General features: G+C 44.7%; 2 protein-coding genes across 3 annotated transcripts in view; both read left to right on the forward strand.

Moving 5' to 3' along the window:
* The window catches only part of TYMS (thymidylate synthetase), a 12,243-nt gene extending 953 nt beyond the window's left edge, over positions 1-11,290 (forward strand). Inside the window, exons 2-7 of the mRNA XM_085893867.1 lie at positions 780-853; positions 6,218-6,392; positions 7,371-7,472; positions 8,591-8,766; positions 10,813-10,884; positions 11,000-11,290. Of these exons, the coding sequence (XP_085749993.1) occupies positions 780-853; positions 6,218-6,392; positions 7,371-7,472; positions 8,591-8,766; positions 10,813-10,884; positions 11,000-11,137 (737 nt within the window). The 3' untranslated portion in view covers positions 11,138-11,290. The remainder of the gene's footprint in view (positions 1-779; positions 854-6,217; positions 6,393-7,370; positions 7,473-8,590; positions 8,767-10,812; positions 10,885-10,999) is intronic.
* Positions 11,291-11,508: 218 nt separating this feature from the next.
* The window catches only part of LOC147019407 (uncharacterized), a 520,827-nt gene continuing 515,961 nt past the window's right edge, over positions 11,509-16,374 (forward strand). Inside the window, exons 1-2 of one of the 2 annotated variants that reach the window (XM_085893864.1) lie at positions 11,509-14,350; positions 16,098-16,264. The gene's annotated coding sequence lies outside the window, so the exon portion shown is untranslated. Of the gene's footprint in view, positions 16,265-16,374 lie in introns of both variants that reach the window. The other variant, XM_085893863.1, reaches the window with a different exon arrangement.

A 16,374-nucleotide genomic window follows, 5' to 3' on the forward strand; every position in this document is an offset into this window, starting at 1 on the left:
GGTGAAGGTGAATGAGTTGAGACACCGTGTGCTGGTGAAGGTGAATGAGTTGAGAGACCGTGTGCTGGTGAAGGTGAATGAGTTGAGAGACCGTGTGCTGGTGAAGGTGAATGAGTTGAGAGACCGTGTGCTGGTGAAGGTGAATGAGTTGAGACACCGTGTGCTGGTGAAGGTGAATGAGTTGAGACACCGTGTGCTGGTGAAGGTGAATGAGTTGAGACACCGTGTGCTGGTGAAGGTGAATGAGTTGAGACACCGTGTGCTGGTGAAGGTGAATGAGTTGGGACACCGTGTGGTGGTGAAGGTGAATGAGTTGGGACACCGTGTGGTGGTGAAGGTGAATGAGTTGGGACACCGTGTGGTGGTGAAGGTGAATGAGTTGGGACACCGTGTGGTGGCGAAGGTGAATGAGTTGGGACACCGTGTGGTGGCGAAGGTGAATGAGTTGGGACACCGTGTGCTGGCGAAGGTGAATGAGTTGGGACACCGTGTGGTGGCGAAGGTGAATGAGTTGAGACACCGTGCGGTGGCGAAGGTGAATGAGTTGGGACACCGTGTGCTGGCGAAGGTGAATGAGTTGGGACACCGTGTGAAGGTGAATGAGTTGAGACACCGTGTGCTGGTGAAGGTGAATGAGTTGAGACACCGTGTTGATCAATCAATCACATCATTTTTCAGGTGATCAATGTTGTGCTGGAATGATCAATGATTTGTAGTCTTGTGTCAGTAATAAATGCACCACCACCAGTATTTTTATTCAGATTTTTGGGTATTTCCAGATCAGTTTCCTCTGCTTACGACAAAGCGGATGTTTTGGAAGGGCGTTGTGGAAGAATTGTTGTGGTTCATCAAGGTGCGTTTTTACTCCTCAAACTCTGCATCAGTTGATACTGGTACTAACTATGATTACAAAATGTGTGACTCAACTTTGATTGTTGGAACAAACATGGAGAACTCTTGATTGAAATGTTATTTATTGGCTAACGCGTGTCGAGGATTTGCAGGACTGGACTTCCTCGAGAAAGGACAATCTTTAATAGGCAGGGCACCATTAAAAGTACGTGGAGGATGCTGTCGCATCACATCTGTGATCACAAGTGTATGTGGTGGTGACGATGATGATGATAGTGGTGACAGTGTGTGTGTGCTATATATTCGAGTACACAAAACGTACATGTATTCGAGTTTGATGCCCTAATGCTCATCGTATCTGCTCCAGACACATGTTTAGAGACTCCCTTGATGTTTTGGTTTGTTTTGTATTTTACCTTGTCCTTTTTATCTTTTTTCGAACGGTTTTCTTGAAATAACAAGAATGGCCTCACTGTGGTCACAACCTGCAACACGAAGGATATGAAGGAAAGTGTAAAGCACCCCTCCCTTTATATGGGTCAGTTTCTCTGCACATGCAGCTTTAAAGGTCCCCTGACATGCCAAGGTACATAAATTTCATTTATACATGTCCTCGAGGAGTTTTTCATCGTGATTTCAGATCTGACAATTTTTTCACAATACTCATTCTGTAAAATGTAAAATTAAAAAAACAAACCTCTTCGGGAACGCCTTTAAAAATTCTCCTGAAAGGGGCGTAACCCTCATGACGTCATCTCCAGGATGACAAAGGCTGCACATAAATTACTCGGGTTGGTGGTCTGCGTGATTCTATTAGCTTTCTGTGTGTTTCCGCATTTGATTGGTCGACTCGATCGCTTCGTTCATTTCTGCTTTAAAAAAAAAAAATCGAACATTTGGTTTTGAATAATGGATGACATGGACTTTCATTTGTCTGGTAACGACAGTGGGTGTGAGAGAAATGAAGGATTTTGGTCTGAATCACATGGAGAATTGTCGGATAACGTAGTCGCGGGAGGTGAAATACGGCCTTAGCAGTTCGAGCCCGAAGCAGGACAAGCAAAGGAAAATGGCGATGAAATTCCCGGCGTTCATTATGATCGGGAGGACATCGAAGGAAGACTTGGCAATAACAACTGGTTAGACTAAATCCTATTCGTAATTCAATAATGTAAATTCGACTTGCATACTGCCTGATATCAGAAATATTTCAGTGAGGTGACGTGACCAAGGCAGCGCAGCGCAGCGGACATGGTTCTCCGCGGCGAATTAATCACAAACAAAGCCGGCGCATGTCATCGGCCGTATCTCTTCGCGCATAAAACGAAGCAATATCGCTGTCCGGATATGATGAAAACTTGTGTGCAGAACACACCTTGTGACACAATTGTCTCAAGTAGTCCGATAAATCTGACGTTCTGTTGCATTTTTATTTATTTTATTCCTACTGTTGTCATGTCGCACCAGTAGAAAACAATAAGCCTGGTGTTGGCTTAGTGGTTAGGGTGGCGGCTTGGGATCCTAGGGTCCTGAGTTCAAGCCTCGTTGGCCGCTGAATTAAAATACACCAGGAGGTTGACTCAGCCTGTCATCCTTCCGAGGTCGGCAAAATGAGCACCAGTGTACTGACTGGTAAGGGGGATACTGCTTCAGCGGCATAGCCGCGTCCCAACCAATGATGCAACCAGCAGCCACAGGCTGCGCTCAATAGAGAGACAGAGACAGTAAAACAATGAAGAAAAAAGAAAGCTACAGCACATCAGATTTATCGGACTAGTCGGACGGACGACGGATTTATCGGACTAGTCGAGACCAGTGTTTCTCAACCAGGGTTCCCTGAAACCCACAGGTTCCGCAAGAGGTCACTAGGGGTTCCGTGAGAAACAGTAATAAATAGGCTAATGTATTTTTGAGTAGTTTTTGTTTGATTTAATATTCGTAATTTTACTCTCTACAATAAGAGCTTCAAACTCTTATTGGTTCACGAAAAATGTGACCACTATATTCGTTATTGTTGTGTGTCTGTCTGTCTGTCCCAAGCATAGCTCCGTGGGTTTTGATCCGATCCTGATGAAATTTTGGTGGGAGGTTTATATCATGATCTAGTTGTGTTTTCCTGAAAATGGGCGTAGTGCGCCCATTATGGGTGGAGCCATGCCCCAAAAACGTGTTTTTAGGGGGTAGCCGATTTCAATTTGCATCTTCTCTGAGGGGGTTTGTCGAATCTGACAGGGGTTTTGGTATTTGGTTAGCCCAATGGCACCTGCATAGCCCGACGGAGCTCGATTTTTCATTTTCGTGCCAAGGTCACAAGGTCACGAACTTAGAAAATTGCGATTTTGACATAGAAATTCTTCTCCGAGGGGGTTTGTCGAATCTGGCAGGGGTTTCGGTATTTGGTAAGCCCAATGGCACCTGCATAGCCCCACAGAGCTCGATTTTTTTTTTTTTTTTTTTTCATTTTCGTCCCAAGCTCAAGGCCACAAGGTCACAAACTTAGAAAATTGCAATTGTGTTTTTAGGGGGTAGCCGATTTCAATTTGCATCTTCTCCGAGGGGGTTTTGTTGAATCTGGCAGGTGTTTTGGTATTTGGTTAGCCCAATGGCACCTGCATAGCCCTAGGAGCTCGATTTTTTTTTTTTTTTTTTTTTTTTTTTTTTTTTTTCATTTTAGTCCCAAGGTCAAGGTCAAGGCCATGAACTTAGAAAATTTCGAATTTTGACATAAAAATCAGACCACCCAAACTTTGAGAGCTAGGATGACAATATTTTTTTTATGCATAATCTTGAGGTCATTCCCCACCTAAAGTCTTGAAACCATTTTTCTCTATCTCAAACACCTTGCCCGTGGCACCCCCTTCAAGTTTGTTTTTACGCTGATTTCATCAAAGTATGGATAATCCAAGGAGTGCGAAATGCCATATAGCCTAGATGACGTTATATTGTTCCTGGAATGTTCCAGAGGAAGTTTTGCACCAAAGGTCATAATCCTTGACCTTTGACCTTTAAAGTTCACAAGGGTCAAATTTTCAAAGTTGTGGGAATCGAACCAGGTTTTCAACCTTCTTCGATGAACTAATTCCATTAAGCTATAGCACGTATCCTGTTTCCTTATTTAAATGTCCACAACATTGTTTTGTAACCTTTTAAAGTTGTTGAACGAAACCGCGTTTTCGACATTTTGCAGCTAATAACCTGTCACTTGTACCACATCATGTTGATCATTTTTATCACATTGTCTCATCCTTGACTTCTGAAACAATTTACGTCAAATACAACTCATGAACCATCGTCGTCTTCAGACTTGTATTATTTACAATTATAACAACCATAGGGAATGTATTTAACGATGTCTATATGGCACCAGTGTGAAACCGCCCTCACTGGTTAGTGGACGTCCTGTACGCGGCGGATTAATGTATCATTGAGTGACTGACTCAAGTACGGGACGCATGCACGGTGTCCATCTATCTTCTCTGTGCATCCTAGCGCGATCTCTCTCTTTCTCTCTTTCTCTTTCTCTTTCTCTCCTTCTATCTCTGTTTACCTTTATTGCTTCAGCTTTATTTGTTTAAGTTTTGTTGATCAAGTTACATGAGGTGTATTTTTTAATTGTTAAGCAGACTCGGGGTTGACAAACACTTTCAAAAATGACTTTCAAAAAAAAAAAAAAACATTTTGTGAATTAAAACCTCGGTGTGAGGTGTCATAAACGAGCAGTATTTTTTTTTTTTCATTGCCAATAAATTGGACAAAAAGGGGGTCATTTTTTTTCCTTAAACCAGGTATCCGAAAAAAATATATTATATTTACCACGTGAACTACGATAAAAAATATAAAAGAGCTACATATTAATAATGGTATATAATAATTTTTATGCAGGGGTTCCCTGAGACATTAAAACTATTTCAAGGGTTCCACAAGGGTAAAAAGGTTGAGAAACTCTGATCTAGACACTAGAGATCTCGAGTCAATCCACTCTGTGTGGGTTTCTGTATGTGACGTCAACGCTGCAATTCGCTGAAGTCAATTTTTTTTAGGGGCGGGGCATAGCAAGTTGTGAAAAGCACCAGAAATGATCGAAATATTGCTCCAATTATCCCGTTTTTTATTATTTTTTAAAAACATGGGTGATTTCTTCACGAGGATGGTCAAGTTAATATATAAATAACCAGAAAGTTTTGCATGTCAGGGGACCTTTAAAGTTAATGTGAGAAACAAAGCCCTTGTGATTAAACCAAATGACACACTTGTTCTCGTCATATCAATTGCTGTTCTGTTATCCTTGCAACAGCTTGGCCTGTATAAGGTATGCATGAAGTTTGGTGAGGCATTTAGTCTGACATGGATTGCAAAACATAGCATCACTTCTGCAAGTACCTCCTCCTGCGTTGCGCACACCCTCCTTACCGCGCCCCTCCCCATGCTGCCCGTGCTCGCCGCACCCCTCCCCATGCTGCCCGTGCTCGCCGCACCCCTCCCTATGCCGCCCGTGCTCACCGCACCCCTTTCCATGCCGCCCGTGCTCGCCGCACCCTTCCCCATGCCGCTCGTGCTCTCCGCATCCCTCCCCATGCTCGCCACACCCTTCCCCATGCTCGCCGCACCCCTCCCCATGCCGCCCATGCTCGCCAAACCCCTCCCCATGCCACCCGTGCTCGCCGCACCCCTCCCCATGCCGCCTATGCTCGCCACACCCTCCCCATGCCACCCGTGCTCGCTGCACCCCTCCCCATGCCGCACCCCTTCCCATGCCCCTCCCTGTGATAGCTCCACCCCCCACACCCACAATCACCCCCTCCCCCACCTATACCCACTGCCCCCCAACCACCACGTGTGTCTTACCCACCCCCCAATCACATGTGCATCTTACCCCCCCTCCCAACCAGCACGTGTGCGTCATCCCCTAGCATCTCCCCCACCTTGCATGAGTGTTCTTACCCCACTCTTGAGAGTATTTCCCCCACGTCCAGCATCAGAGATGCATGTTTGGTATGTTTCGCTCATTTCCGGTTTGAAAGCATCTCTGGCACGTTGCACATGGAGACTGATGTGTGTGTACTACTACATTTTAGGACTCGTGTGTAGAAATGACAAGTGGAGTAAGGTTCTGTGCACAATGGCAGTTCTTGTAAATATTTTGGCCATCAATTGGTGTATTGTTTGGTTTGTCAATTCCCACTGCACCAAATGTGCACAAATCTAATGAGAATCCTTTTCTCTGCTCTGTACAAATTCCATTTTTATTCTGCAGTTTTGTCGATTTGTATTTTACAATGTACAACGAGGTATTTGTATAATTCCCCACTACATTTCCAGAGATCAAAGGAATGTGTTGAGCTCATTGCTTTGTGTGGATGAGCAGGGATCCACCAATGCCAAGGAGCTCTCTGCTAAAGGAGTTCGTATCTGGGATGCAAATGGCTCCCGTGAGTTTCTCGACCGTTCAGGCTTCCCCGATCGAGAAGAGGGTGACCTCGGCCCCGTGTACGGCTTCCAGTGGCGTCATTTTGGGGCCGAATACACTGGCATGCACACAGGTACCATGTACGCCACACTTGGCCATTTCACACCCCCTCCCTGTCCCGATTCTTCACCTATTTTTCAAATTCCATCACGTGCCACAAAAGTACAGGCCAAGCCGTGATTTTGAAAAAAAAAATTTTTAATGGCAAAGCATCTCTGTGTGATCGGCAGTGAAACTGTTCGTGAATGTTCGCTGCAGGTGTTTTACACTCGGAATGCAAGTGCTCCTCAAGTCCTAGTGAAGAACATTTTGCTTCATTTGGAGAGAGGGAGGAAGGGAGAGCTCGGATTGGTTGCCGCTGAGCTGAGCCTTCCGCTTGCCATGTATCGTCTGAATGCCAAGCTGTGTGTTCATATTGATCAACATCCTCTTTGTTATTGGAACGTACAATGACAATCACCGAGGAGTTTTCGTGTAACCAGGAGCATTTGGTGACAGTACTTGTTTATAAGACTAGGTATTCGTACCACAAGCTCATCCGCTGTGGTTTGCTGCTGCAGGGGTGTGTTTCTCCGTTGTGCACTGCGAGCTCCCCCAGTTGTTTCGGAGCAGTGTGTGCTGTAATCTCCCCGAACATTGCCTTCGACGACACACTCCCCGTTAATCTTCTGCGAGATGTTTGAGGTCATCGGCAGGCATGGCCTATGATGAGGTGGAGGGAGGAACCTGCGCACTCCAGTTCCATTTGTTGCACCATGTCATGCAGTCACCATTATGACATCACTAGTCACCATTATGACATCATTTGTCGCCCAGTATGACATCACTGACGATGTACGTGACGTCTATTTCCAATTTGTAAGGTGTAGGGTAAATCCGTGTGCAATGTAGCACTACATAATATATATGCACCTTGGAAGATTCTTTCTTTGTTCTTATTCCTGGTGTTCTCAACATCTGTGGTTGCCAAGGCTGTTTTTTTGTTGTTGTTGTTGTTTTTTCTTCCCCTCCAAGAGTAATGGTAGTGATTGATCATGGCGTGGATGTGCAGATTACTCGGGACAGGGAGTGGACCAGTTGCAGCAGGTGATCGACGCCATCAAAAACAATCCGGATGATCGTCGCATCATCATGTGTGCCTGGAACCCAAAAGGTGTCACGTGAGCGCATGCGTCTGGTGTCGTGTGTGACGTTACTTCATTTTGTTTTTAATTTCCAAACACCGAGGATGTTTGCTTTGCATGTTATGAGCTATTTGACAAGAGCTGTGGCCTTTCATTTTGCTTCATCCCAAAAGTGGACACCAGTGCCAAGCTTCAATCTGTCATTTTACTGAGCTTCGTTTGTCACTTCCTCGTCTTGGAGGAGAATGAGGATGCCGTTCACAACCCTGCCCCCCCCCCCCCCGATTGCAGTGCCTCTTCCTCAAACTGCACGGATTGGGCGTTGGATCGGAGAGCGTGCCCGTGTTAAGCCGCTGTCTTGCCTGAAGTCCAAATTTTTATCGTAAATCGCACTGCCAGCTTGTTGAGATTTGCTGTCGCAGATGAGTGAATTATTTGAGTTACATGGCCTTCATATGATATCATAAATAAATAACAGCTAATGAGTTTTACAAGGAAAATGAAGGTGGGTCAGTCAATGTGATACCCATTAAGCTCTACTTACCTCCAATTTGATCTTTCCCAGTAACCTCGTCACGTTGTAAAATCGCTTTTGAAATCGACTGCACCAACATGACGTCTCTTCAGTGTTCAGTTGATTCGTTAAACGCTATCTACTTTTCACGAATCCATGCGGATGTCCAAATCTTTCAAAACATTTTGAGGTGCTGTCTCGTTCTGCTTTCCCACTAATGTAGTTTAACTCACTGCCTGGAATTCTCTCCCGATTACATCTTCCACTCTTCTGCTACCTTTGCTATCCTAACCCAATCACTACTCTTACTGTCTCTCCTTTTAGTGTTCTTTGGGTGAAAGTTATCCAGTCCTCCGGTTTGACTCAAACTCCCTAACTGCTCCTAACCTCCACTAAAAAAAAGAACGTCCTCAAACCACTCACACCCTTTCTTCCTTGAGTTGATCAAGGTACGATTCATGCCCTTTCTCAACAAATTAAACTCAGTATGAAGTTATGATGTACCATCAATGAACAATGATTGTTCTAATAGCATGACGAAACGTTAATGAATCTCGATGACTAGTTTACAGCACCAATGGACAATTTACCAGTTTGCAGGATGTTACATTAAATTGCCCACTTTGTTCGCAGATCTGCCAATCATGGCACTGCCTCCCTGCCACGCCTTGTGCCAGTTTTATGTGGCAGACCGGGAGCTGTCCTGCCAAATGTATCAGCGCTCTGCAGACATGGGCCTCGGAGTGCCATTTAACATTGCCAGCTACGCGCTGCTCACCTACATGATCGCTCATGTCACCGGGCTGCAGGTGGGTCTCCATTACTTTTCCATTTGTTTGATTGGATCATATCCTGAGGCTCGGATGTCATGGCATATTTATCTTGGAAGTGCATACAGACCCAGTCATTGACTCTTTAACCCGGTCCCAAACTCGGAACACCGATGGAATATAGTACAAAACACGTGACGAGCGATCATGCTGCTAAAACACACGATGACCTCTAAGTAGTCCCACTGATAGCAGTTATTGTGATGTTATTCGTAAGTGAAAATTTTACAATAAGTTTTACTTGCTTTTAGCACAACTACCAATCAGTATTGTTAAGTGGAAGGAGGAGGATGCAGGGGTTAGGGGGGGGGTCGAGGGGGAGGGGGTTAAGATAGGTTCGCATACGAATAGTATAGACCGTGTGATCGACTTCGTTAGATTTCCCTTGTAACAGCTATTTGGTGAGAAGTCATCTTGTAAAACATGAACTGAGTGTTAGTTAACTTTGAGACAGTTATGGAGTAAGACTGTATCGTGTAAAACCTCCTGTATTGGTGAGAACTTGGGCACACATGCACACGAGAAAGCTCGATGCACTTTCCAATGGACATCATGAACGGTTAGGCCCAGCATGCCACATGCCATGATAGTGAAGTTGTTGCTGAGCCCTGGAGAGGGGTGGAAGATATTTTATTAATTTTTTTTTTTAATTGGGGTTGCCCCCCAAATCTAACCTACTTGGTCACACTGTCCATCCTATTCTTACAGCAATCTATGGACCTCCCCAACCCCCCCCCCCCCATTCCACATAATACTAATTGGTAGTCGTGTTAAAAGCATACATGATAATTATTGTAAAATTTATAAATCACTTTACGAGTAACATTACTGTAAAGTAAAAGGTTTATGCTTTACACCACATGTTAGCTCTGCAGAGCTATTTATATTCTATATAGTTTAAAAAGCTATTTATATTCAATACTTTTTTCAGCATCTTAACAATCAGCACAGCAACATTAAATTCACCATCGAAGTCGAGCAACAACAGTCAATTTATTTTCTTGACATCCTTTCACAAGGTATACAGGAAGCCAACTCACATGGGCCGCTACCTCAACGACTGCTGTTTTAATCCTCCTTCAACTATCCAGTGTAAAGCTTAGTGCTGGCCTTGCGGCTCGGTTGGCTGGCTTGGGCTCTTGGGGTCCTGAATTTGAGCCCTGTTGGCTGCTGAATTAACACCAGGTGGGGTTGATTCAGTCTGTCATCCTTCCAAGGTCGGTGAAATGAATACCAGTGTACTGGTATAGGGGCACGGAATCAGCGGCACAACCGTGCCCCACCAAAATGATAACTGCCATACGCAAGAACTATCCAGTCTGTGAGCAGCACTCTTATTCATCGTGCTTACACCATCAACAACAAGTATAACCTGCATAGCAAACTTCGCCACATCACCACTGACCTTAAATTCAACGGTTATCCCACCCACAAGATCATCACTAAACAACCAAAACCTCGTGATCCAACACCGGAAGCTAAAGCATGTGTTGTTCTCCACTTCACTGGACGTACATCACACCACATTCAGCACATTCTCAAGACTGCCAACATAACAGTACGCCATTGCTCGACACACAAGCTCAAATCCATTCTTCACACACATAAGGAGAGAAGACCTCCAAACCACCACCCAGGTGTTTACCGCGTCCCTTGTGAATGCGGAAAACTTGACATTGGTGAAACTGGCAAGACTTTCACCACCAGACTGAAAGAACATCATGCACATAAAATATGAGGCGAAAGAGAAAAATCAGTAAAGGTTAATCATGCACAGAATAATAATCCATCCATCCATCAGGACCACACTGTACAGAGCGTTGGTGGTGCTGCCTTAGCAGTCTCTTTGGCTATTGGGCACAATCCTGGACGGGTCGCCACTCCGACACAGGATATCAGCAAGCTTGCACTCATTTTGCCGACCTTGGAAGGATGACAGGCTCAGTCAACCCCACCTGGTAGTAATTCAACAGCGAACTCTCCTCAAGTGGGAAAAATACTGATGTTTTATTCCTTTCTTTCTAGCCTGGTGACTTCGTGCATACAATAGGAGACGCACACGTTTACGTGAATCACGTCGAGCCACTCAAAGTGCAGGTAAATTTATGGGTTTAAAGTTTGAACTTTAATGGGTGAGGTACTCACAAGGCGACGTGATGGAAACGATATGTGCGACACACTGACCACAGCAACACCGACGTCTTTTCTGCAGCTGGATCGAGAGCCACGACCCTTTCCTCGGCTGGAGATCGCCCGGACAGTGCAAAGCATTGAGGATTTCCGTGCCGAAGATTTTAACCTCGTCAACTACGACCCCTACCCTGCGATAAAAATGCAAATGGCGCTTTGAGGTGATTCCACTGCAACAGCATTGTTTTTGGGCACCGTTTCCAGTTTAAAATTTGTTGTGTTGTCCAAGGGTTATTGCAGACACTCTGGAATCTTTTTCTATGGATTGCAAATACTGATTCATATAAATAAAATTAAATAGATTTGCACAGTGTGTGAAAGGTCATGTGTCGATAGTTTATCAAACGCCTTCATTGCCCCTCCAAAACAGTGAAGCTTTGCTTTGCTGGTTCAGAGAGAGAAAGAGAGAGACAGAGAATTGGGGGAAGGGAGGGTAAACTGCTTTGGAATATGCAGTCTTCCCAAAGGAAATAACTGTGGTCATCCTATGTACAAGTATGTTCAAAATTTGTGTACCGTTTATTATACCAAATCAAACACATGAATGTTGAGGATACTTCACCTATCATGGAGGGATAGCATAGGGGAAAACATGGCCACCCCATCAAATTATATTGTTGCGGTTCCAGAAACAGCATCCCTCCAAAGCAATAGCAACCATCATTCAGTGGTCCCGAGACAGTTATCCCATTAATATACGTATAGTTAGTCCCTTCCCTCTTGTCTAATGAGTGAAACGGGACATGCATTGCGGGGATCTCATTGCTAGGTCTGTTTACACCACTCTAACTTCATTTCTACTCTTCTTTTCTGCTTATTCCTGAAGTAAATCCGAATTTGGGTCCTCGCGTAGGCCATCAGGCACTGCGCTCGGACACCCACCTGTGGAAACCACAGCCGCGCCCTTTACTGTAAGTAATGGGTCCTCGCGGAGGCCAACACGTGCAGCACGTGCTGCGGCTGGGGGATGGGAAAGACACAACAGCAACGCAGCTGCGAGGATACAGCGATACCCTCGGAATAACTTATACAAGTCAGAGGCTGCACGCATGTTGTTTTCACAACACAGAAGCAAATGACCCAATATCGGCGAGAGCGTGGCTGGCAGCTTGGTGCCAATAACTACATTGTCAGAGGCCGATAATAGAAAAACAACAACTACACCACGTTGTATGGAACACAAGTGTGCAAGACACGAGCGGCTCGTTCTTTTCAACCCATTTCTGCATTTCATTATATCGGCATCTTCTTTTCCCTCCATTTCTCCATCTGATACTTATTTCTATATTCTTTTTCATTCCAAACCTCCATCTAATTATTATATCCGATAGTTCCCCTCAATTCCTGACACAGATCGGGGTTGGTCCCGCACACACGATAGCAGACTTGGGCGAACGCGAGCGCTTACCACGTGTTCCATGGCACACCCATGCGCCACTCATGATACTTTATTATCATACAGAGCAGGGCACAAATGGCACACATCTTGTTCTGGTCTGTGCATGGGTTTACCTAACATTTTGCCGTCTGTGCATGGGTTTACCCTAACACCTTACCGTCGGTCCTCGCTGGCGGCCGCGGGTGTTCCCCGCGGATGGCGGACGTCTCCTCGCCTTTCCACCTGGCGAAGCAGCGATCGAGCAGAGGCATGCTGTGCAATTCGGATCGCTCGGGCCGCGTGGCGCATCACTGAGCAGGCATTGATCAGCGCTGATCGGGAGTGCCCGGGCGGGCACACAGGACCGATGCCACCATCAGCCGGTCGCCGGGGCATGGCCCGGGAGTTTTTGCAAGGCAATTCATGTCGCGGAGTTCGGTGTGGGGCGATTCATATCATGTCATGGGGTCGGAGCAAGATGATTCCACTGCTTGGGGTGATCTTGCCGGAAGTGGAGTGGAGCCGCTTCCAGCTATCGCGGCTGGGCCGCGTGGGGGCCGGGGCCAACCAGAGCACCCAATTTGGGTGACGATGCATCGCTTCGGGGTGGCCCCCCCAGCCCGCACCGCGGGGTTTATAAAAGGCGGATCTCGATCTCGATCTCCAACTCGCCTTCTCCGCACACACGTCACCGACTCCACCCACGTGGTTCCGTCTACCACTCCGCCCACTCACTGTCGACCCCGCCTTCTCGACCCAATTCCCTCCCTTCACGCCCGACGGTCGCGTTTCATTCTCTGGACCAACACGAGCTGCATTACCGTCGGTCCTCAGCCAGGTAAGCACAATAATGGCTGAAGCAATTCCAATGATTCCAACGCGAGGAAGCTACATTATCTCTGACTTATTGTACTCGTACCATAATGAAAAAGAAAAGGTTTGATGAAACGAATAAAAATATGACAAGCTGGTGAATGCCATTTACGCATAGGCAGACTGAGAAACTCCGCTGTGACATGCCATGGATTGCAAGGCAACGTGGATTGCGAGGTGCTGCACTTTGTCTAACTGATGAAGAAAAAAGGGCCCGCAATAAATAGAATTATTTTAAACACCAAGAAAGAGAGAAATAAAGAACACAGCTACTCATGCCACGAATGGGGCTGATTGAGAGAGAAAATCCAGCTTCCCGTGCTAGTTCCAACGCTAATCCTGAGAGAAAAAAGGCCACAGCTCGCATTAATTAGGTTCCGAGCATGTGCGTGCCTGTGTTTATTGAACACTTAAGTGCCACTGTACACCGTATCCAACACTTGTGTACAAGTTTCCTTATTGCATCTATTGAACCTTTGTCGGACATGTCTCTCTCGATCTCGGACACAATGTGGATACTCGGATTGTGTGACTCACCATGGTTTTGTTGGACTCGCAGTGTCTTTCCTGCAAATTCGCTGCACATGCGTTGCGTGTTGTTGTCTGATTCACCATAGGACTTGGGTTTCAGCTGCTACTCAAAACCCTCAAAACAATCCAGGCACTGTCAAGTGAGCCTTATTCAAACAATAAAAATGAATGCAGATTCAAAAAATTAAATAATTCTGGCTGTCAGACGATGCATCAGACAGATCAGGTTGAAATGTAAAACATATTCCCTATCACGACAAGATCATATTTTTAAGTTTCACATGGATTGATGCAGTGGTTCAAGATTATTTTTTAAATATTTTCCTTCAATCCAACATGGCTGCCAAACCATGTAACATATAACGTGCAGAACTTTTTGTTCTTCATGGATTGTCAGTCATACCTGTAAAGTTTCTTCTTGTTTCTCCTTGAGCTGTTTCAGAGAAAAATATTTTTGAAGTTTTTATTTTTATTTTTATTTTAACCTGATGAGCCGACAGCATCAACCTCCTCAACAACATCCAGGGCCAGACAAAACAACGGGGTGGGAAGACTTGTCCCTGGAAGATCACATGCCTATCATCACATCCGGTATTTCGATATTTCCTTCTGAGTGCTGTAATATCAATGTGGAATTCCAGAACTCCATTGCTTTCTCAATGAGTTTGATTATTTGTTGATAGATTTTGTATTTTTGAATGCTTTTTATCATCCACGAACGCGCAGGACACTGTCGAAAGCTTTCTTATAGTGTATTCAGGCGGTGGACAATTTGGTTCTTCGCATTTTGCAATTTTCAAGTACGGTCGTGTTCAGTTGTCGGTGGTCAATTGTTCCATAATAACTGCTCTTGCATCCCTTTTGTTCTGCTTCAAAACCTCCTTGTTGTGTTAAGTGATGGTACCTAATTTCTGTCATGATTCGTTTGAAGTTTGTATATTTTTGGTAAGCATATTATTGGCCGGTATTTGTGAGGAAGTTGGGTTTCTTCAGATTTTGAGATGAGAAAGGTGTTTCCTTCTATGAGCCACTCATCCACTGCCTTTTCCTCTTGGATCAGGTTCGTTGAATGTCCTGGTGTAGTGGTTGTGGAGAGAATCAAGTTGTTTTAGCCAGTTTGGAATTCTATCTAGGCCTGGGTTTTTGAAGTTTGGCTTAATTTTTTTGAAGTTTTTTTACTAATTTTTTTTTTCATGATCAGTAAAATCAATGGGGGAATTTCCTCGAGATATTGCTTTTTCTTTTCCAAGTCTGAGATCCATTCTGCTTCCTTGTTATGTTCCTTTCCAGAATTTTTATAGCTTTTCTTTTTTGGGGGAGTTGACACATTCTGCTTTTGTTTCCCTAATTCATGGAATCTCTTTGGGTTACTCTCAAACATGTAGTTTTGTTTTCTCATCATTTCTATTTTGAGTTTGTTTTCAGCACTCAAACACTTTAGGTCTTTGTCTTCAATTTTTTTTTATTTTACCTGAACCGTTGTATCTTGGTTTTACCCAGAATTATTTGACCAGCGATGCCACTTCCTGTATGACTTGCTGGTCAACCACTTCCTGGTCAACAATATGTTTGCTCCAAATTTCACGATCAAACTATTATTTGTACGTATTCTCCAGCGTCGAAGAACAGTCACTGGGATGGGTATGGACCAGGATCACAGAGAAGGGATCCTCATAGCGGCAAATTAAATAGCTCATTACAAAGCGAGATCTAAAACATCAACAAGCTGGTTAATAAATTGGATGAATTCGGTAAATGTCCGGATTTAGATATGATGAGCATTTTGGGCCAAACAGTCTCTTCCTGTCGGAATAAAGGTTCTTTGAACTAACCCCTCAGTATTAGTGCACAAATCCAAAGGTTCATGGTGGCAGTGAGAGGGGCTTCCACATTTATGGTCATAAAACCAAACTCGTGTTAATGTCAGTCAGCAAAAGTAATACTTGATTTTTTTTTTTGACATTCGTTGGTGTCATCTTCTACCCAGAAGGTTGACTGCCATGGATCTCTACCCTTGTTTGTCCTGTGCTGCCCTTACACATTCCACAAAACTCAACTGCACCCAGTCCATGATATTGTATCTGTCATCCATTTTCTCCTCTGCCTCCATCTCCTACATTTTCATCGATGTCCTTCCACTCCAACAACTGTCTGTCTCCCATCTGCACTAATGATGTGACCCAAAGCATTGTTGTTGTATCTTTCTCTCTGATGTTCTACACCAATTTTCTCTTTTCAGCCATTTCCAGTATTTCCTCATTACTCTTCATATACGTTCACATCTCGATTGCATTGAGCTCATCAATAGTATCTTTATTTGTTGTCCATGTCTTCGCAGCATATAACAAAGATGACAAAATGTAGCACCTCAACATTGTTTTCTGAAGATTCAGCTTCCTTTATGTGAACACAACTTTCATTCGAAGAAAACTATTCTTGGCTATCTCGATTGTCCTTCGGATCTCACGATCACATCTCCCATCGTCGGTGATAAATCCGCCCCAGGTACGTGAACCTTTTCACTTGTTCCAGGATTCGGCCATCAACTGCAATTTTCACTCCTGGGGTTAGGTCTCCACTTATTACCATTGTCTTGGTCTTCTTCACATTCAGTC

This window comes from Eptatretus burgeri, chromosome 9, assembly GCF_056783735.1.
Source record: "Eptatretus burgeri isolate ZD-2024b chromosome 9, Ebu_testis_v1, whole genome shotgun sequence".
NCBI lineage: Eukaryota > Metazoa > Chordata > Myxini > Myxiniformes > Myxinidae > Eptatretus > Eptatretus burgeri.